The sequence below is a fragment of the Pantherophis guttatus genome, chromosome 4 (genome assembly GCF_059756535.1).
Source record: "Pantherophis guttatus breed Tessera chromosome 4, ASM5975653v1, whole genome shotgun sequence".
Taxonomy (NCBI): domain Eukaryota; kingdom Metazoa; phylum Chordata; class Lepidosauria; order Squamata; family Colubridae; genus Pantherophis; species Pantherophis guttatus.
The window spans coordinates 54,782,924-54,806,777 of record NC_142066.1 but is presented as its reverse complement, the minus strand read 5'-3'; the positions used below and the strand labels follow the sequence as shown (position 1 = coordinate 54,806,777).

General features: G+C 38.8%; 1 protein-coding gene across 3 annotated transcripts in view; it reads left to right on the top strand.

The window, feature by feature from the left end:
• Positions 1-23,854, top strand: part of ZNF385C (zinc finger protein 385C) — a 198,128-nt gene that overhangs the window by 75,723 nt on the left and 98,551 nt on the right. For all 3 annotated transcript variants that reach the window (XM_034415954.3, XM_087892209.1, XM_034415953.3), the window contains exon 2: positions 10,423-10,674. In XM_034415954.3, coding sequence (XP_034271845.2) covers positions 10,425-10,674 — 250 coding nt within the window. In that variant the 5' untranslated portion in view covers positions 10,423-10,424. The remainder of the gene's footprint in view (positions 1-10,422; positions 10,675-23,854) is intronic.

Genomic DNA, 23,854 nt, shown 5'->3' with positions numbered 1-23,854 from the left:
AGCTGACATTCTCTTTTGATGGGTTAATGTTTAGGAGAAAGTGAAATATTGTTCTGAAATGCTCACTCTCTCCCTGAAGGAGCAGATTTGCATTTGGGGCTGTTTCTAGATCTGAAATCTCTCTGGTTTCCAGACTACAGCAGTGACCAGAAATGCCTTTTATAGATTTTGATTGGAACATTAGTAGTGTCTCTTCCAGGAACAAAATTACTATAAAGCTTTAGTGTGTGTACTGCCAATCTCCAGGCTTGAATATTTTGTGTTTCCGGAAATGCCAAAATACTGGTTGTCACACCTGAATGAGGCAGTATTGATTTACCTCAACAAGGTACTTTGCAGTGTGAAAGGAACACGGGGTCCCTTGTTGAGGAGAAGAGAAAATGCTATTTGTTGAGGAAGTGGTTGGTATTGCCCTACCTTGCAGCTGCAACCAAGCTGTTGGGGACATCCAACAGGTAACGCAAATAAATGAAGCTTCATTTGGGGGTTAGAAATGAGAGGGCTAGGTTGCTTTGTAAAGAAAGTGGGAGGGAATGTTTTGGTTGAATATTCACTGAAGTAATAATCCCCAAATAATCTCCAAAGGCCTGTTCAGTCTGGAATCAGGCTACCTGAGAAAACACTTCTTTCTGTATGAGTCTTTCTCCTCCTCCATTTACCAAAATATTTATCTGTTGGCCATGGAAGGGAGACCGGACCAAGTCATAAACTCCACAGGAAGGCTAAAACTACTTTTATTGAGACTATCTGTAATAACAGAATCTTTCAAGTCTGATTGTGTTGTACCACTTCCTTCTTATATAGTAGTCCCTATTTAATTACCCTAACTAGGACTGGAATTTTCATCATTAAGTGAAGTGGTTGTTGGGTGAAATATCATTTGACTGGACCACTTAGTGATGGCTGTTCTGGTACTCCCAGTTGTAGTTGTTAGGCCAGGATTTCACTGTTATTAAGCCATGCGTCTCTTGCTCTGCCATGCTCCCTTCTGCTTCAACCCTCCCATCTATCTCCCTCTCGTCTCTGCTCTTTTAGCTCACCTGCACTCCTCTGCTGCTACCTACCTTTGCTGCCCCCTGTGATCCCCAGTTGACCTTTGCCATTTCCTTCCTCCTTCTCCTCCTGAGGCAATGCCCAGCCGAGGCAGTTGCTGGCCCATAGGAAATCACATCCACAAGAGGAAAAAGATGATGAAGATCAGAAATGAATGGTGGTGGTGGTAAGAAGCAGAGTGCAAGGCAGCCAAAAGAGCAGAGATAGAAGGGGGGTGGGGCGAGATAGGTAGGTGAAGGGAGTTGAAGCACATATGCAGTCAGGCTACCAGGCACCTACATTTTTTTGATCATGTGATTGCAGGGACACTGCAATAGCTAGAACATTGAAGACAGCTCTAACTACCTTCCTTCAGCTGTGTCATGACTGGTTGCTGGATAAATGGTTGTTAAGCAAGGACTATATGCACTTCTACGAATTAAGGAGATGTCAGTCTGGGTTTTATCCATTTGGATATTCTGGCCTTTAAAATACCTTTCAACCCTTTTTGCCAGGGCAAAGTTTCTGCATATCTTCATCAAGGTCATCTTCCTTGCTTTCTATAGGTTCATATTGAGCAAGAGGCATCTGCTGACGGTGTGTGTTGAGTAAAAATAGGATGATGGCTGCAATCACAAGATCAAAGCCTTGGCTTTTTTTTACATGTGTCAATCCCCCTGCTTCCAACATCTCTGTTTTCTGCCTGTATTCATGGAATGCACTTCCCAAATATCTGAGGGGCCTGACCAGGGTGGATTTGATTTAAATCGAGTTGATTTAAATCACAATTTAAATCATGATTTAAATCACTAGTAAAAAGGCTTGATTTAAATCAACTTTATTTAAATCATAATTTTTAAAGAGCAACTGTCATCTCTGCTACTCCTTTGACCCACTGTTGACTCACCGATAGTCCCAGTGTTGCAGAATATACAGCCTCATGCTACATAACTAAGCTCCATTTCATGCTGAATAAACTAAATTATTTATGTATCTTAAATAGAAAATTATCTTACGATAGATTTTTACCCCAAAAGTTTTTTATTAAAATAAATTCAATAAAAATCAAAAAATCCGATTTAAATCAAAAAAATCCAATTTAAATCAAAAAAATCTGATTTTTTTGATTTTTTAAAAAAAATCATTGATTTTTATCCACCCTGGGCCTGATCTCCTTGTTGACTTTTAAAACATCATTTAACCCCGTATCTTTAAACAGTCCCTTTAATTCGTTAATTTTAATTCTAAACTTAATTCTGAAGTTTAATAGCTGTTAGTTATTGTCTTTGATTTTAAATACAATGTATTTTAGTCCAAGCACTAAGAGACCTTGTTAATATAATATGTTTATTAAACAAATGAATTACAGATTAAAAATACATCCCCCTGATCCTTTAGAGGCCAAAATAATTAATAACCTAAGTGCCACTCCTGCTGAGAGAAATGGCCCACATCCACTCTGTGGTGTAACGTATTATGACTGTCTAGTCAGTTGTTATTTTTCAACAAACTACAAACTGCGAATGAATGGGCAACAATGAATATGGTCCAGAATTCTTTTCACTATGTTGGAAATGCCTTGTAAACCACTTGATAGATAATTATTTTCTTGAGCGAAAGCAATTGGAAAGCCCTTTGAATTTTCTTTAGAAGATAAAAAAAAAAATACCGTAAGTTATGACCTTAGACTTCTGAATCTTTGTTTGTGCATATATGTATGTATGTTACACAGATCATTCACCCTTTATTATAAAGGATGACCCTTACTTTTAAAAAACGGTCCTTCAGATTTATTTAATGTAATTTTTTGTTGGCTTTGCTATTACAATTTCTTTTCTAAAGCAAAATTATAGATACAACATTTTTTTTTTATCTTTATGAACCTCTTTTAGGTTTTCTGCTTCTTTCAGCTTGTTCTTTTTTTCCCAAGGAAATACAGTTATTGTAATGTATGTACACATAAACTTGCAAAGTGAAATAGAATATGTACAAAATTGATTTGCTGCCTATGTCACTATGGGGCTACTCAAGGCGACTTACAATAATAAAACAGAGAAATGAAAAGAAGTATAAAATGTAAATGGTAGCAGAGTAATGGAAAAACGGAAGAAACAATTAAAAAAAAACACCAATGAGAATACAGCTATATGAGAATAAAAGGTGGATGCATGGAGAGGGACCAAGGGAGAGAGATGATTTGCTATCAATCTAGTAGCTGCCTCCCCCATTGGGTATCTAGTGGTACTCCCCCATTGGGTCCCCAGGCCAACTGGCAGAGCCAGGTCTTCGGACTCTTATGGAGGGAGAGGAAGAGAGAGGCAAATTTCATCCTGTAGCATAGGATATTCCAAAGGGCGAGTGCTATGGAAGAGAAGGCTCTTCTTCTGGATCCCAGAGTTCTTTGACAGACAAATTCTGGAGTAGGCCCTCTCTGCCGGCATGTGGTGAGTGAGCTTGTCCTAGTGAGATGAGACAGTTCATCAGGTAGCCTGGACCTATGTCATTAAGGGCTTTAAAGATCATAACCAACACCTTGAACTGTATCCAGAAGCAAACTGATAGCCAATGCTGGCCTAATAGGAATTTTTAAATTGGGTGTTTGTTAGTTTTTAATTTGGTGGGCCAAATTTTATATATTAGTTTTAAAATTGTTCTTAAATTTTGTGGTTTATATGTGTTTTAATATGGCTGTACACCGCCCTGAGTCCTTTGGGAGAAGGGCGGTATAGAAGTTCAATAAAATCAAAATCAAATCAAATCAAAATCAATGCAGTTCACGGAGCAGAGATATAATATGGGCCATTCTAGGGGCCCCAAAGACTGCTCTTGCTGCCATAGTTTGCATCAGCTGAGGTTCCAAATGGATTTAATGGGTAGCCCCGTGTAGAGTGCAATAGTCCAGATAAGAAATAACTAGGGCTTGAGTAACTGTTTCAGGGAATCATGATCCAGCAAGTTCTTGTGGGATGGAGTTAAAATGGATGAAATTATAGGTACAAGTTTGCAGTGCATGATGGACAAAGTGGCAGGGCCAATATTTACAATTCTCTGTCCCTTTTGCTCATTTCCTTCGTTCCTCTGGTACTTATTCAAGGATATATGCCACCCCTAGAACACTCTGGCCCCTCTATGCTTTGACACCCTGGGTCAGTGCCTACTTGACCCCTGATGAATAGACCCCTTAAAATGTACTTGACCCCCGATGATTGTAAATTGATATCTCTATGGGATCAACCACCACCTTCCCAAATTCATTTGTGCTTTGTCCATAATCCAGACCCATTTCAGATTTATTTTTCTCATTCTGAATTCTCAGTAGTGTTTGTTGCTATTGTGCACCTGCTCCTTCTATTTTTATTTAAAAGAAATTGGTAGCATTGTATTTTATGGCATTATTAAGATTAAAATAGAAAAAAGAAAGGTAATGGAGTGTATTATGAGGGCCATAAAAATGACCTTAGAAAATTATTAATGAGGTTGCAAGGCTCCCTTCCTGACAGCTTGCTTACCATATTCAGATTTACTGTTAGCCTGTGTGGTTAGTGGGTTGTAATTCCCAAAGTCTCTTACTTCACAGGACTGTGTATGTGCAAATATCTTAAAATGAATTGTAATTGGAGGATTGGGGAAATAATATTCACCACACTGTTAGAGACATTGGAAGAAAAAAGAAAGTAACCGAACCACTGCAACAGATTTTTGGGCACTACAACAGATTTTTTTGGGCAAATCACATTTGTGATTTGCTTTTGTGAGTATTTATGCAGATTAGTTTATATAGATGCATCATTTCTAAAAAGAGAGGTGTCGAGATTGATGCATGAATTCACAAATTCCCTTTCCAGGCTTAATGCTTGGGGGAATTATTTGTAATTTTCAAAAGGTTTTTTTTAAAAAAATGAGTAAGTGATGACACACTAATCAGTTTATCACTTTTTCACATGGCAGACATTCCTAGATGTTCATACATACTAGTGAAGCCTGAAATAAATTGTTGACGTGTGGATGACTCCTCTTCAGTGTTACACTCAGCCAAGACACTCCATCTAGTTTTCCATTGTTGTCAGCATTATCATGAGTTTTTTTGTGCTATATTGACTTAACAAAAAGGTTTTGCTTTTGTTTCTGGGGTTTGGTAGGGAGGGGGGTGTGGTACTTTTGCAAACTTTTGACTTTCTCAAAGGTTGTTTCTATTGCCTCCATGTGTATCTGATGATTATTTTAGGACTGCATAAAATTCCACATTTGCTTCTATGTTTTAAGAATAGCAGGAATAATATATAACAGCTATGCAAAATAGCTGTTTGGTTAATTCCTGTCAGATGGATTTGGATTGGATTTCTGTTTGTTTTAATACTAAGATAAGTGATTAAATTTTTTAGCTGTGCCAATTAAAACATTTAATATTAAAACATTTAATAATAACAGCTGTTCTAATATGCTTGTTTAAAGGGACAAGCATATTGTAGCTGCTCACAGGTGTCCAGTTTTGAGAAGTGATGAGAGGAGCAAGAGATAATAATGAATGTTATTACTGCCTAGGAAGCAGATAGAGAAGAATGCATCCAAATAGTAACTAGGTTCTGCAATTGCAGGGCAGGTTGATAAGTAGGAAAGTAGTCAAAATTCCAATTTTGTTTTTAAATTGAATCTTTTTCGGCTTAATTATAAAGTTGAAGACTTGCCCAAACATATTTAAATTCCTGAATTGTACAATGAAAGGGAGTTCTTTTTCTTATACAATTCTTGGGAATAGCCATTAAAGGTTCAGAGTGAATACTTGTGTTTGATATTATATTTATGCTGATGAATTACAGACGAGGAGTTGCACCTACATGTTTGCCTAGATCAGGGGTGTCAAACTCTATTTCATTGAGGGCCGTATCAAGGTTGTGTTTGACCTCGGGGGCCCAGGATAGGCATGGCCAAATCAATGTCACTTTTGTCAGGGGTGCCTATGGTGGCCCAAGCACTCTGCCAGTGAAAATGGGCTCTCGAGCTCTGTTTCTGGCTGCCACGGCCTCCTGCAACCCTCTGCCAGTGAAAAGGGAGCTCAGGAGGGCCGCTCCTGAGCTCCGTTTTCACTGGCAGAGGATTGCAGGAGGCCGTGGCAGCCAGAAACAGAGCTCTGAAGCCCGTTTTCGCTGGCAGAAGCACCGCAGGCTGGTCCTTCACTTTTTCCAGGGTGGCCCCACGGGCCAGATCTAAGTACCCCACAAGCCAGATCCAGCCCCCAGGCCTTGAGTTTGACATCCCTGGCCTAGATTGAAAACCAGGTGCTTGTAAAATATTAAAGTGCTTTTTGAAGGTCATCTATATATGATTTCTGACACTTTGAAGAGATTTAGACATCTGTCAAGGATGTCTTGCTATCTATCATCCATCTTCAATGTCCCTGTGCTGCTACTTACCTACCTGCCTCCCTCATCTTTTAACAGGTTTCTTGGAAAATCACCCTCTCTCTTTCTCTTTTTGTATTTTTCTTTTCATGCTCAAGCCATTTAAGGTCACAGGACAGAAATGTTTGCCTGTTTGATTTAGGAATGAAAGAAAAAAAACTGCTTAGAACATCCATAACTGTTTTTATATTTGAATGTTGTACTGTAAATGGACAATCAAATACTAATAAGCAAATATCTACAGAATGACATCCTTTAATTCTTGAATAAATATGGTAAAACATCTGGAACAGGGCTTTGGTCTCAGTAGCCCATTTAAAAAATGGATTTGATAGTTTCGGTGACATTGTCTTATTAAATTTCATTTTATTTATGTTTGAATTTTTCTGCAGGTCTGTCTGTGGTTGTATAGGCAAGGTTGGATTTAACTTCATAAATTTCTGAAAGATGCCCGAAACAATTTCAAGGCAGTATATTGTTTATAATGAATAAGGACTAAGTTTACACATGACACTTAAATTATTGTAACTTAATTTCTGAGTTTTTGCAATATATTAAATAATAGACTGATTGAATAATCTGGGCTCATACAAAAACATTAAAAAACAAAAAAACACCAAGGTGAAAATAACCAAGCTTAGCAGATTGCATGAATTCAGCTATCAGGTCTTCAACTGACTTGGTTAAGCCAATATTAACTGCATATCATTGTCCCATGGCAATTTTCATTGACTCAAATGGAAATAGAAGAAAGGGGGGAAATGAGCAAGCAAGAGATACACTTGTATTTATAGGTCTTCCATTAAATATTGCATTCTAGACTCCTGAATTGGATGAATATGTTCAGGAATTTCCAAAGTTGGTATCCTTGGAATACAATGTAATGGATATGGATGTAATATAATGTAATACTTATATACTCCAAGTATTGGAAAATATCTACCATAATTCTCTGCTAGCATGACCAGTAGATATTTGGCAATGAAATATATAATCCAGTATAGGACAAGAACACCAGGTAAGGGAAGTCCAATGTATAATTTCCAATAGCCACAGTGAGAGGGCTATTTAAAACCACCTAGATCTCAAGAGAGAAAGTTCTTCTTGTCCAAAATCATGTTGTGAGCAAAGCACCCCCACTGCCATCAGAGAATTCTGTGAATCTTATGCAAGGTAAGTAGCTCCATGTTGGTAACCATAATCTCAGTAAACACTCTCCCCATGGGTTCAATATTTTGTTTGGGAAAAGAAGCAGATTGTGAAATTGTCATGTCTTCTAGGATGGACTAATGGGCACCAAAGAGATTAAGTGAATGAGAGGAGTGGATGCATAATATAGCATGTTTATTTAAAACTCTGTAACAGGAGCTCTGATGGTAAGCTTAGCTAATATGAGTGACTACATATCCTTTTTTTAGAGAGCACTGGTCTTTTGGAAGCATTATGTCCAGATAACTTTCCAATTTTAATTTCTGCCAGTATTAAAAATAACCCAGTCACCTGCAGGAAAACAGTTAATGTAAGCTATGGACTGGAAGCTTAGTAGCACTTCATACCATGTCTGGGTCAGAGGTCATCTGAGACCTTGGCAAGTTATAAGAGAAAACTGATGTACCCTAGATAACAAACTTAACCTCTTTAAGGGCATTTTAACTGGTTCTGAGTTAAATCTCATATTATTTTTTTATTCATTCATTTTTATTAGAGTTCTCCATAGAAATGTTGGCTTGTTTTAACATTTTGCACGGTTTCTTCTCAAAAGTTTAGGACAGGGATAGGCAAACTTGGCTCTTTACACCTTGTGGACTTCAACTCCCAGAATTTCTGAGTCAGCCAAGCTGTTTTAGGAATTCTGGGAGTTGAAGTCCACAGGGTGTAAAAGAGCCAAGTTTGCCTACCCCTGGTTTAGGATATGTCCTTCACCTTTTCTCTTCTGTGGCATCATGATATGACAGTAATTGGATGCTCTGTGGCAAATAGGCATATTTCTGGGCAGCTTGGATCCTATAGGGCAGTGATGGTGAACATTCACACAGAAACATTGTGTGCATGTGTGCGTGCTCGGTGGGGCCACACTCTGGAAAAGCCAAAGTTCTGGGTTCTAGCGCACATGTTCACCTGATGATCAGCTGGCCGGCGTGCATGTGCACGCAGGTTTTCAGCACTGCTACGCACATGAAGGGATTGCGCTCCGAAAAAGCCAAACTTCCGGGTTCTGCATGCATGCACGCTCACCTGATAATCAGCTGACCGGCACGCATGCGAAAACACCAGTTTTTGGCACTGCCGCATGTGCAGACAGCTGATTGTCGCCCTCGCAAGTGTTCCAGAAACCCAGAGGACAAACAGGCAAGGCCGCACGTACCAGGCAACATGGCTTCACATGCCACTTTGGGCACGGGTGCCATAGGTTTGCCATCACGGCTATAGGGTGTAAGATTATGTGGATTTATAATGCTTATGGGAAACATATTCCCTAATTTCAGCCGGATTTCTAGACATCTGTGACTGTTAACAACTGTATAAGAGCAGCAGCCAGTACTGAGTTTAAGTGGCTGCTTTCTAATATGTGAAAGATGGTGTCCTATTTGAATATCAAAAAGATCTGCACCACTGCAGGGGAAAAGAGCTGAATCTTCATATCTTGCTCCCTTATACTGGAATTGCACAGAGTTAAGAGAGAAAAAAACTTGAAGTGACAAACATGTGGGAAATTTTGCCCCTTTTGAGGTAAAAAAGAATCCTCCTGTTTCATAATTTACAAAGTCAGGCACACAGTCAGCCAACAAAGACACAGTAAAAGAAACACATAAGCCATAGTAGACTATGAAAACTATTCCAGCATCCACAACAGATTTGAGCTTCACATCCAATTGGTGAATCTGTCAATTGTTGTACTGATACTCCTTGACCTACAACCGCAGCTGGAACCAAAAAGTTTATCACTAAGCAATGCAGTTGTTAAGTGAATTGGGCACAATTTTACTACCTTTTTTTTTTTTGTCCAGGTTGTGAATAAATCACACGGTTGTTTAAGAGAATCATTCCTGCATTGACTTGCCCCCTGGGAAGATTACAAAGGGTGATCCTGTGACCTGAGGGATGCTGCAACCCTCAGAAATACACCCTGGTTGCCAAGTGCCCAAAGTTTGATCACAAGACCCTGGGGACACTGTGATGGTTATAAGTAAGAAGACTGGCCAAAAATAAGTTTTTTTCAGTGCCATGGTAATTTTGAATGGTTGCTAAATGAATCGTTATAAATCAAGGGTTATCTGTAATCCCCTTTGAACAGAGACTGAGTCTGTGTGTTAGAGGGATAATTGAAATCAGTTATTTTGCATGTCCCCTTTATGCAAGAATTATTATCTCCATTCCTTACCAAATATCCTGGCCATTTTTAATTTGTTTTATATTAAGTTGTGATTATCAGATCAGTCTTTTACTTGTTTGACCACAGCTAGATACTGAGCAGTTTGTACAGTACTCTGTAGTATCTCCTTCTAAGCTTTCCTAGATTCTTTAGAATAATGTTTGTTTTTGTTTTTTACCTTGATTAATTGTGATGTTCTTGCTTTAGTTGCTTGTCAGTGGTTAAATAAAAATTATTCATTGGTTGGTTATGCTAGACATCATTTAAAAGTGGCCATGGGGAGGATCTGTAGAAAAGTTACCCTCCAATGATTGATCCTATCCATGAAAAGTAGTTCTGTCTTGGTAGCATTGAAATTCTTTCTTGAAGTAGAAACAGAACATAACATGGGTGAAATAAAGGGCTGTAATTCTTGTGGTGCACACTCTGCTAGCAGTTATACTTGAATTAAGCTACACTGTGAACGAAGTGCAGGCGGTTTACTCCATCTAGAGGCTGCTTGTGTGTACTTATTGGGGGTTTGTTCTCAGGTTACTGGTACCCAAGGAGGTTAAAGCTGGAACAATGACCTTTGCCTCCCTCAGTTTTCATGTATGTATTTTTTTTTTTCTGCTATAGGGATGAAGCGTCCCTTGACCCCTTTCCACTCCTCTGGGAGTGGCATTTGTGGAAGCCTGGCAGAGAACTCATGCATAGGAAGTCCTCCAGAGCAGCGTACAAAGAGAGAGAAAAAGCACCCATCATTCACTCTCTGTGAAGTGTGTAATATCCAGCTCAATTCTGCTGTCCAGGCCCAGATCCATTTCAATGGGAAGACTCACCAGAAACGCCTCAAGCATCTTAACAAAGGCAAAGTCCTGTCAAGCCCAGGTAAGGCTCAGTTTATATACGAGGTTTCTCAGAAATGTGAAAGAGAGTCTGAAATGTAAGGTGTCTATATTCCTTTAGCTCTTTTCCACAAGCTCAGGAGCAACCTATGTTTTGCTATTGCTTAATCACATGCTTTCCAAATTTAATATTTATTAAGCAAATTTATATTGCCATCCAACTCACATATGGTTGACTCCTGGCTGATCATAACATTTAAGGATTCTGTTCTTTCGTTTTTGCTGCCCTTAATTATTGAAACTGGTTCATCCCTGTGTTATTTTCCCTCAGACTCCAGCCGTTTGAACTACAAGTCCAAGAATTCCCATGCATTCTATTGATGATCCCTTTCTATGATTTCCTTCAAGCATGTCTCAAAAACTAACCATTTTACGGAAGTTTTAGCTCTCATGCCCTACTTGAAAGGGATCCTTGAGTCATCCAAACAAATTTTACAAGGAACTGACTTGATTTGCATTCATCTAATGAATATGCAGATTGGAATGCAATTATATGTAAGCATTCTGACATCTCAGAATTTACTAGTGTAGTTCTGTCAGCAAAGATGCACATAACACATGCCTTCAAATATTTTACAATAAAACTTATGTAGATACCTAGCATGAGGTAAGATATATTTAGAATTGTCTATTCAGATTTCATATATTTTCACAGATACATACCTAAATAAATATCTGTAGAGTTTAAAAGTTTTCAGATTAATGCAGAAATAGGATAGGATAAAATGGTGTAAAAAGAAACATAGAGTGATCTATCCAACCAGTTTTGACTTAACTGGATGTACATTGATGCTCCGCATCTTCTTTCTCTTTTCCTTTCTGCATTTTCCAAGTGCAGTGAGCTGTTTATAACAACAGGGAAGTTGCTTTCTTTGTTACTTTCTGCTGCTAGTGTGTATATGTGAGTGTGATATAAGTAATAAGGTAATTATTCTAGATACGGATTTCAAATATTCTTCACCTGAAAAACACCAGAAGCTTAATCTAAATATCTATTAGGCCTTAGCTGGCCAATACATAGCATCTAGCACAGGGGTCTCCAATCTTGGCAACTTTAAGACTTGTGGACTTCAACTGAGTCCTGTTGGAGAAGGGCAGTGTAAAAATCAAATGAATAATAATAATAATAATAACTCTCAGAATTCCTCAGCTCTGACCTCCTCCGCAGATTCAGGCTCTGACATGAGCATGACATGACTCCCTTAACAACCACCTTGCTTAAAAATGTTTCCGTTATGGTCGAAAGTAAAGGATATCCTATACTACAAAGATATAACTAGACAGAGCTTATAATTCTAGCCAGGGAGCTAGAATTGACGGAGCTCCTAGGTAATTATCTCAGGACATCAGAGGGAGCATTTTCCTTGAGTAAGCCAAGCAAAGAAGCTGGCTTTCAGTTATTTCCCACATTCTATGAAACTGATTTTCAAAAGAAAGAGGAAAAAATGCAGCATGTAGGCCCATATGATCTCTTTCCAACCATATTCTCTGCCATGAATTCTGTTGAAGCTGAAGAGGTATTGTGCAAACTTTAACTTTAACTTTTATTAAATTTCTATACCACTATAGAAGTGGTAAATAACAAAGAACTATTTTAGGTAAACAGTTTCTATGATTTTATTTGAAATTTGAGTGTACTTATTTTTCTCTTTTTCCGGTAAACTTTTTCTAGCTGAAATTTGGTTTTGTTGTTTTATAAAATGAAATTTATTATTAAAACTTTTCTTGTGTGTAAGATTGTGTAATTGCAAAATTAACCCTTGTTTTTCAGCATTGATCAAAGGTTTGCTAATGTCTGTATATTTTGCCTACAAAGTAGTGTAAAAACAATGTCATACATAGTCTACATAGATATAGCCCATGGTTTTTTGCCTCTTGAAATAAAGCTAAATTTCTTAAATGTGTATAATTTTATAAGGGGTTCATTTTAAGACAAACTGTTTTGAATTTGATGTATAAACTCAATTTGCTTTTTTAGAACTATTGAGAGTTTTTTTTTAAGGGGGAGGTGGACTTAAATTAGTTCTCTTCTCAAACTTTCTCTGGGTGAGACATTCTCTGTACTCAGTTCCTGGATTTCTTCATGCATGTATTGAAAGGAGGACTAGGATTCTTCTGTAATAAATAAAATCAAATTTATGCAAACTTGTTACTATCCCGAATTAATACCCAGAAAGGCAGAAACTCAGCAGAATATTCAAACTTTCCTCTTTAGAAATATTTTGTTTATTTTGTGATTAGTGGTAGCTGGCCATTAATAATTATTTCATTCATACATAACATGATTAATATTGAACCATATCATTTTATGTAAATAAATTTCCCTTGCTTAAAAACAATATTGCATTTGCATCTGTATGCAGTGTGTGTGTGTGTGTGTAAATGAGTGTGAGAGAAAGAGAGACAGAAATATAAAGAGAGAGAGAGAGACAGAGATACACAGAGAAAGAGACATTTATTACAAGTGTATTTGGGCAGCAACATAACCTAATCAATCACAGTAATCTAGCTGCATTGGAAGAAGCAAGTTATCCATATTTCTACTCTTCCAGTATCTATACTAAGTCTAGAGAGGGCAGTACAGTGCAGCATACAATACTAAAATTACCCGTTCTCTCTTTTTCTAACCTTTTTAATATAACTTCTATCAAAAAGATTGCAAGAGCTCAATATTAGATTATATGATAGTTGATGAAGCAATTGTAGAAATTGTGAATGTGGATAATTGATGTGATAATAGACAAAGAACTGGAGAATATCAGTAAATATCAGGATCTGAAAATCGAATTTGAAAGATTATGACATAAACTGGCTGTGGTAGTTCCTGTTGTTATCAGTACCGTGCTATATCAAAAAAATCTTAAACACCATTTAGTAAATCTGCACATTGACAAAATTCTCATCTGCCAATTACAAAATGGCCACATTGTTTGGAGCTGCACATATACTATACCAATATATGACACCCTATGTTCTTGGGAAGAGCGCAATGCGAATGAAGACCAACTCCAGCTAAGAACTGGCAGTTGTGATTTCATGTTATTGGAAATAATAATAACAACTACATCTGCAATAATAACAACTGCATCCAGTTATGGTCGCCACGATGTAAAAAAGATGTTGAGACTCTAGAAAGAGTGCAGAGAAGAGCAACAAACATGATTAGAGAACTGGAGGCTAAAACATATGAATGGTTGCTGGAACTGGGTATGTCTAGTCTGACAAAAAGAAGGATTAGTGGTGACATGATAGCAGTGTTCCATTATCTCAGGGGCTGCCACAAAGAAGAGGGCGTCAAGCTATTCTCCAAAGCACTTGAGGGTAGGACAAGAAGCAACGGGTGGAAACTAATCAAGGAGAGAAGCAACTTAGAACTAAAGAGAAATTTCTTGACAGTTAGAACAATTAATCAGTGGAACAACTTGCCTCCACAAGTTGTGAATGCTCAAACACTGGAAATTTGTAAGAAGAGTTTGGGTAACCATTTGTCTGAAATGGTTTAGGGTTTCCTGCCTAAGCAGGGGGTTGGACTAGAAGTCCTCCAAGGTCCCTTCCAACTCTATTTATTCTATTCTATTCTATTCTATTCTATTCTATTCTATTCTATTCTATTCCATTCCATTCCATTCCATTCCATTCCATTCCATTCCATTCCATACCATACCATTCCATACCATACCATACCATTCTAGTAATTGATTATGACTTGAACTGTTAAGTTTTTACCAGTGCCAGACTGTAAATTGAATTGAAGATTGTTGTTGTTACCGGTATTATTATTATTATTATTTTCAATAATTTTTATTAAACAGTTTTTTTAAAAAAACAAAAACAGATATTTACATCTTCTTCTTTTCAACATTTTTGCAACAGTAATCCATATTTATACATTTTCGCTTTCTTTTCTTAATATATCTTTTATAGATATATTTCTAGTATATCATATATATACCGTTATAATATATTCTCTTAATCTAAATATTTTATTTACATTTAACATAAACAGGTATCTAATTTCCTTTCCACTATTTTTATATCTTCCCATTAGTTTCCATATTCCTTCACCAAATTTAACCATTGTTTAGTTTTCTTTTGTCCCCCCTTTTTCCTCCAGCCATTTATACCATTTTTCCCAGACTAAGTAATATTGTTTCATCTTTTTCTTGTATCTCCTTTGTGAGCTTATCCATTTCCGCACACTCCATAATTTTTCTAATAACCTTGTCTTTGTTTTTCCAGTTTTGTTACCGGTATTATTATTATTATTATTATTATTATTATTATTATTATTATTATTTATTGGTTAATCTTTAGTGAGATTCACAGCCTTTGAGGCTGGTTAATAGCTCAGCAGCTCGAGTCCTAACCAAGGACCTAGGAACTGTTAAGGTATTGTCGGAGGATGTAAGCTGTTCCGAGTAAGGTGGTTTTTTGTAGAGTCAAAATGTTCAAGTCCGGCAAATTTAGAATTTCTAAATAGCGGGGTAGCCCTTTGGGTATTGCTCCGAGGGCTCCAATTACAATCGGGACAACACACGATTTCTTTTTCCACAGTCACTCAACTTCAATTTGTAAGTCCCGGTACTTTGTGATTTTTTCTTGCTGCTTATCTTCAATTCGTGCATCACCAGGTATTGCAATGTCAATGAACCATACTTTTTTCTTTTCAACTATTGTTATGTCAGGTGTGTTGTGGACCAAGTGCCTGTCAGTCTGAATCCTAAAGTCCCACAAGATCTTGAGTTTCTCATTCTCTAAAACTTTCTCAACCTGATGTTCCCAGTGGTTTTTTTTCCTCCAGCCATTTATACCATTTTTCCCAGACTAAGTAATATTCTTTCATCTTTTTCTTGTATCTCCTTTGTGAGCTTATCCATTTCTGCACACTCCATAATTTTTCTAATAACCTTGTCTTTGTTTTTCCAGTTTTGTTACCGGTATTATTATTACTATTATTATTATTATTATTATTATTATTAGTAGTAGTAGTAGTAGTAGTAGTAGTACGAGCTGCTGGGGGGCTGCATGGAGATGTGTGAGGGGGGGGTCAGACTGCTCTCCCCTGTCTTAACTTTGGCTGTCTCCACCATGCGCAGGCCTGATTTCAAGGATCCAGCATCTTTCTTTTGGGATCATCTGGAACCTTGACCAGTTCCCATCAGCCCAATGGAAGGGGAAAAGAGGAACGCTTCAATGGGCGAGGAAAGTTGACACACTCCTGAGCAGAAACCTCTGGGTGGGATGTCCATCCTGATGGCTGGTCCACATAGTGTGGGTTCGTGCCCCCCCCCTCAGGTGTCTCCATGCAGGCCCCCAGCAGCTCGCAGCCTGCATGGGGGCAAAGGGTCCGGGATGGAGGCCCGTTTCCTGGAAAGGCGATGCGAGAGAAAGATGGGCCAGGTGCTCCCAATCAGAGTTGCAGGTCCAAGGGCCAAGGTGAAAGCCCATCACAGAGGCAGGGGCTCATGCCATCCAAGAAAACACTTCTGGTGAGGGGCTTTGAGAGTTAAAATCATGGCATCTTTGCAAGAACAGAGTTCCCCTTGTAGAAAGAAAAGCCTGGGTCTTTCAGTGAGAAGACAAATGTGACATGTTCCTCTTCGCATGGTGGAGGCAGCCAAAGTTAACACAGGGGAGAGCAGTCTGGCCATGTTCTGTTCGCAGTGCACTTTTTATGAAAAAAAAGAAAAAAAGTAGACTCCTACTGAAGACGCACTAACCTGCTTGCACACTTCATCAGACTGTAGGCGGAAAGATGAGTGCCAAAACACACCATTCCATTACCTTCCTTCCCCATCCTTTCCCACCTGCCACTCTCCCTTGGCAAGCCAGATTTGGAGAGCTGAACACGCTGCCGCCGCCCGGGAGGAAAATGTCAGAAATGGGCTCTCTCACAGCGCTTCCTTTCTCTCTTCTTCTCCCGAGTGGCAGTAGTGTGTCTGGCTCAACAAAAAGGCCGTTCTGCATGGATGACAGGTGCATGTGGGGCGTGTGGGGCATGTTCCCCCTCTCCGGCCTTGCCTCCTCACGTCATGTTGTTTGCGTGGCAGCTGCGCATGCATATTGGGGGGGCTTATATTACCGCATGCGCTCGAAAGTCCAATTGAGCTTATTATCTGGACATGTCTTAGTTTCGGGAAAACACAGTAGTAGTAGTAGTAGTAGTAGTAGTAGTATCTAGTACTACTTTGGGGGCAATCCAAAAACAACTGGAGCATCACTTGAACACCATCAGCATTGGTTAAATGCAAAAGGCAGCTTTACTCAGAACAGCTTACATCCTGCAACTATACCTTTAATACCATCAAGTATCAATATCTGCCTATCCCAAGTCCTTGGGAAGGACTCAATAGGTGGATAAAAATGCCAAAGCCAGTCTGAACCTCTGTGTGACCAACCAATAATAATAATAATAAAATAATTTATTATGCTTGTATACCACCTGACTCTCAATGTCTCTGGGTGGTTTACAAGAATCAAACAGAGATTACAAGAAAATATAAAATATCAAGAAAAAAACTGCAATGAAGTGAGCAGTCTCCTTCGTCAAAGGCCTCAGTGAAGCCAATAAAGGGGAATATTTGTAGATCAGAGTTGAAATAAGGGGTCCTGGTTGCTCTCTGAGCTTGGTTGTTTTCTTGCAAACATTTCATTACCAAAACTAGTCTGACTAGAATAAAATGTCTGCAAGAAAACAACCAAGCTCAGAGAACACCAAAGACCTCTCCCCTCAGTGAAGAGCCAGTTCTTTAAGAACTCTTCTAAACAACTGGAGAGTGGAGCCATTGGAATATCAGGGGGTGCCTTGTTCCAAAGGACAGGTGCTGATATAGAAAAGGTGTACTTCCAAGGTCCCAAATATGACATTGTGTAATCGAAGGAGCCCAGAGCTCATCAACCAGGCAGCACTGATTTGGCCAGGCATGTGCTATGAGAGATAGGCAATCCCTCAAGTAAAAATTGCCAGGTCTAAATAGCAAGTGGGAGGTGGGGGGAGAATAATAATGAATTCCCTTGTTGCTGTCACCACTGATCTGAGGATATATAGGGATTACGGAGGATTATAGTACAAACTCTGAGAATAAATGGGGTGAGGCCGTATGCTGTGAAAGGCTTTACAGCTAACAACAAGTACCTTGAGTTGCACTTGGGAGCAAACTGGCAACTGGTGCAGCTCACAAGGGAACAAGATCTAACCAAAATGCATGACTGTTACAGAGTACTGTAATTTCTTAACATTTACTTAAGGAATTGATATTACAGGGGAAGTGTTCCATGTTTCTGTTTGCAAAGGATCTGGTTATATTAGGTAGGATGATCCCTAAGGATCTTATTATGAAATCGTTGCTCTCTATTTCCAGTGTTCAAACTGTGAGTGCCAATATTTATATTGCAGCACAGCAACACACAAATATCTGAGGCGAAAGATTCAGCAGGCTTGGATTCAGAAATTTGTATTATTTATTTTATTTATTTTATTTTATTATACTTATATGCCACCCTTCTCCCTAGGGACTCAGAGCAGCTTATAGAAGTTAAGACAATGAAAGCAATAAAAATAACTACATAAGCAATCAATTTAAAATCCATCCAATTAAAAACCACCCACCAGATCAGGAAATTTGTTGGAAAAGCCATGTCTTCAACTCTTGGCAGAGGTCGGGGGCTGTCCGGAGCTCCGTAGGTAACCCATTCCAGAGGGTCAGTGCGCCCACAGAGAACGCCCTCATCCTGGGTGCCGCCAGCCGACATTGCCTGATTGATGGCACCCAGAGGAGGGCAGCCCTGTGTGAGTGTACAGGGCAGTGGGAGGCAGGCAGAAGGTGGTCCTGTAGATACCCTAGGCCCATGCCATATGGTATACGGTGGGAAAAGGCTTGAATGAGGGTGGAAACATCAAAACAGCCCCATGAAGCCTTCTTAGTTGCCACCAACATTCATTAGGGAAAAAGACCAAGGAAAGATAAAGAAATACTGTGCCTGGACTTTTGTAATAACAGCAAGAATAATTTCAAACTGGTTGAGGAAAAAACACTTCAGCAATTGTTAAGAGCCCTTGTGCAAGCAGTTTTGAATACATTGGGAAGGAAGGAAGGAAAGAAGGGAGGGAGGGAGGGAGGGAGGGAGGGAGGGCATGCCTCCAGAAGTTGTGGATGCTTCAACATTGGAGATTTTTAAGGAGAGATTGGACAACAATTTGTCTAAAAGGTTACAGGGGTTTCCTGCTTGAGCAGGGGGTTAGATTAGGAGACCTCCAAGGTCCCTTCGAACTTTGTTATTCCGTTATTCTGAAGGAGAGCAAAGTAGTTCATATTATATTATATTATGCCATAGTAGTTCATATTATGCCAGTTTGAATAAAAATATCTGAATAGAATAGGTGTTTAACTATATTAATTATGAGAGAGATCAAAATATCCAATTGTACCATTACTTAAGCATGAGCCAACAATATGCTGCACTTGCCAAAAAAGCCAATGCAGCCGTGGCTTGCATCAACAGAGAGATACCATCAAGATCACAAGAAGTGATAATACCACTTTATAAGTAATCCTTTACTTACAACCACAATTGAGCCCAAAATTTCTGTTGCTAAGTGAGACATTTGTTAATTTAGTTTTGCCTCATATTACAACCTTTCACGCCACAGTTCTTAAGTGAATCACTGCAGTTGTTAAGTTAGTAACACAGTTGTTAAGTGAATCTGGCTTCCTCATTGAGCTTGCTTGTCAGAAGGTTACAAAAGGTGATCACATGACCCTGGGACACTGTGGCCATCATAAATACGACTCAGTTGCCAAGTCTCTGAATTTTGATCAGGTGACCATGGGGATGCTGCAATGGTTGTAAGTGTGAAAACTGGTCACAAGTCCCTTTTTTCAGTGCTGTTGTAACTTTGAAAAGTCACTAAACAAACCCTTGTAAGTCGAAGACTACCTGTATACTGCACTAGTGAGGCCACACTTGGAATACTGCATATTGTTCTTGGTCACCATGATACAAAAAAGATGCTGAGACACGAGAAAGTGTTCAGAGAAGAGGAACAAAGATGATACAGGATCTGGAGATTAAATCATATGATGAACAGTTGAGGGAGCTAGATATGTCTAGACTAGACTATTGAAGGGAAAGATTAAGGGGGATGTAATAACTGTCTTCTAGCCCTTGAGTGGCTTTAACAGAAAATTGAGGATTGATTTATTCTCCAAAGCACCAGAGGGCAGGAGAAAAAGTAATGGGTGGAAGTTTGAGAAAGAGAGATCCAACTTAGAAGTAAAGAGAAATTTTCTGACAGGGAGTGCAATTAATCAATGGAAATCCCAGAGTTGTGGGTGCTCCATCACTGGAGGTTTGAAAAATAGCCTGGATTTGACTGCAATGGTATAAGGCAGGGGTGTCAAACTCGATTTCATTGAGGGCCACATGAGGGTTGTGTTTGACCTTGGGGGGCGGGGTGGGTGTGGCTGGAGTGTGCATGGCCAGATCAATGTCACTCATGTCAGGGGCACCTGTGGTAGCCCAAGCGCACTGCCAGTGAAAACAGGCTCCATTTTCGGCTGCGACAGCCTCCTGCAACCCTCTGCCAGCGAAAATGGAGCTTGGGAGGGCCTCATGAGCTCTATTTTTGCTGGCAGAGGCACCGCGGGGCCCTGGGCCTTGAGTTTGACACACCTGGTATAAGGTCTCCTGCAGGGGTGGGTTCTACTTATCTTTACTACCGGTTCGCAACGGGGCCACGCACACAGAAGCATTCTGATGACGTTGGGGCCGGTGGGCAGAGCCTCCCGCCGGTTTTACTACCAGTTCTATAGAGCCAGTGCGAACCGGGGGCAACCCACCACTAGTCTCCTGCCTTGAGCAGGGCGTTGGACTAGAAGACCTCTTGAAGTCCCTTTCAGCCCTCTGATCCTATGTTCTGTGTTCAGTGTTAGTAACTTAAATAGGAAGTTCTGAATTGCATTTCTTCCCTTTACTCTTTCTCCTCAATCATTTTCCTCCACTGCTCTATTCCTCCTTCATTGTGGAGCCCATGAGAAGGTTCACAGCTTAGGAGCCTGGCTCATGAACAAGAACCTCATCTCTTCCTCCCTCCCACTGCCTTCCTCTCCCTCCCTCTTTCTCTCTCCCTCTCCCTTCCTCTCCCTCCCTCTCCCCCCCTTTTTTTCCCCTCTCTTTCCTTGCCCCTTTACAAGAACTTTCTTCATTAGTTATCATCTTTGATAGAGTGTGGGAGATTGAATCTCATGTGAACAGGCATGTTCTTGTTTGTATAATCTGTTGGTTCTGTTAACTTCAATATTGGTCAGTGATCAAAATAGTAGAATTGAATGAATTGGACTTAATTGAAAGAGTAGTAGGTGTTTTTTTCTTGACAGAGCTATTATAAATTACTAATGTCCTGTTCGTAAATGGATATTCTGGGACATGTTAACTTTGATATGGCTGAGATTCAAGGTGGCAGAATTTCACGCAGTAATGATGTTTCTTCCATCTCTTTCTACTGCATCTTTCAGTCCATCCTTGCCATCCTGTGGCCCCAAAAAGTCAGTAAGCATCCATAGGCATTACAGTTTGAGTTTTCCAAGCAGGCTTGCCTTGGGCCCTGTCATCTTGCATTTGATCAAGACACCAGCGTTAACATTTGGGGCAGGAAGAATATTCTCCTTAGGGCTTGCCTACTCTTCATTCTATTACAGTGATGTGTTGTAAGGTCTGAACCATCTTTTTTGCATTTTACTATCTGATTTAAATGATTGTTGCTGAATTAAGGAACCCTTTTATTTATGCAGCTTTATATTATCCCTCTGTGACTCTTCCCTCCCTTTTTCAAGATGCTCCAGAAATCATGGAGCCACCACTGAAAGCATCAGTCCTACATTTCATTCTCCTTCTCTGTATACTTGCTCATGATAACATTCAATAAAACTTATCTCTGACTCTTCAGTACTTTATTGGCTGCCTCTATTGTTTGTAGATATAAGCATATCTTTATATCAATATGTGTTAGCAGGCAAAGGAAAAGTTACAGGATTAGCAGACTGGAAAGTCAATTAATTTCTGTAATAGCAAATTTGACCCCAAATTAAGAAGGTTAGAACCTGGTCTTACAAAGATGTGTATAAGCCACCAAGCTGCATTTTCTGATTAGTATCAAGTAATATTTAGTAAAAGACATTGGCTGATTTGACTTCCTCATTCCTGAGATTTCTCAGCACCTCGTGTGTCATGATGCAGGCAAATTGATTTATGCAGGCAATTGATATATGATTCATTTAACCACCTTTATCTGTTGCTAGAATTAGCTATATATTTCTAATAATAATTGGCTTTTATTAAGTTGTGAATCTATTTTGCCTTTCCCAAAATGAAAGCCCTAAATAGTATTAAGTACTTCTTAATTAGTGAAATTCAGCTGCGTTGATCTTCCAAGCACATTATCTCTAGCCCATACTAGGGGATCTGAATGTATCTAACTTTGCATTTTTGAATAATATACAAAATCCTTATTAATCATCATTTTTAAAAATGATGTTCTTTGAATATTACAATATTTTAATTTGCCAATTAAAAGTAAATTTAAAGAAATTTAGGAAGAAGCTTATACAATAATGTACCTCTTCAGGAAAATAAAGAGCAAAATTGCATTATATTAGAGAACATTATGTGTAAATAGTGGGTTATGTGCTCATAAATAAATGCAAATGTTTTAATGCATTTTTTTAATAGCAAAGTTAATAACAAACCAGGCTAGATTTACTTGAAGAAATGAGCTGTTGAAGAAATGGAAATTAACTGATTTGTTCATTTCTCCTCTATATGGCTAATGTTTATATCAACTAGGACTGATGGCAGCTGTAATTTAACTTATACAGGGGCATCTGGTTGAGGAAATAAATCTAACATTCATCCATCTTTTTCAAAACCTAGAAGAGATATAAGGACATACAAAAGATACTAAATTATTCCATTTTCTGGTATTTCAAGGAAAAAAATAATTTATCAGTAAATCTTGCTGTGTTTAGCATCCTTTTACTCACAGGACCAGAAGTAAAGTAGGAAATCAACATACGTTTCTGAAAATTGTTTCCTGGATTTCTATTCTTTTTTACTTATTTATTTTTGACATGGAAAGGGGAGGTGGGATAAGCTATTCCAGAGAAAGTTTTGGCAAGAATTGTGAAGGGTACAGCTGGCCTGAAAGAGAGACTATGAGGACTCATTTGCTTGTGATGGCTGAACGCATCTATGATTATAATGGCAGCTGACAGGTTTTGCTAGCTAGAGAAAGGGTTTTTTGTTTTTTTTTTAGCAACAGAAAATATAAAGCCCAAATAAAGGTCTGTGATTGTTTTTTTTAAGTGGCAAAATAGTAGATAAATAGGAGACAAGTAAGAGTGGAAGCCTTTGCAGGAAGATATTTAAAATAGCCATTTCCCAGGATACAATGCCATGGCTCTGCGAATGTGCAAGAATGGAGAATGCTGAATGTTGAACACTCCTCATTACTAGAATCATCATGACTTTGGTATCATTTGGATGTCATATGATTTAGTGCCTTACTGAGCAGAGTAGGCTCAAGTTATGTTACTCTCATAGCAGCAAAATTTCCTTCCTTTCTCCTCTTTCTCCCCCCCTCCCCCCACTTCTTAGCAGAGTTCAAGGGTTGATAAATTATGGTCTCTTCCAGGTTTTTTCCCAGATGCAAAGTGAAAAGAAAATACAGCAACTATTGGAAACAATGTGAGAGCCAAAATACATCTGACCGTCATTCCCCAGTATTTGGGAATCAATGGAGAATTTGCATTCTTACTATTGGCCATTTGGTGTTTTCAGAATAATTGCTGCTTTTGAATTCAGGGAGTTCTTTTTTGGATTGGAAGCATCATAATTGGAATTTGTGACATTAGTATAATGAGAGTGGGTTATGTTTTAGAAAAATCAGAGAAATGTAATAGGATTTAAAAGAGGTTCTTTGAACAGAACTAAAAGACAAAAGAACAAGAGCTATTGTTAAAGCCACCAGCGCCATGTTAACATCCATCCTTCTATATATACAACACTTGAGTTGATTCAGTTAAATTGTCTTGGAATAACATTGCTTATATTTCTTCACTTTGAGCTCCACAGGGTTGGCTGCATTGCTTGGGGCAATAGTGCAATGA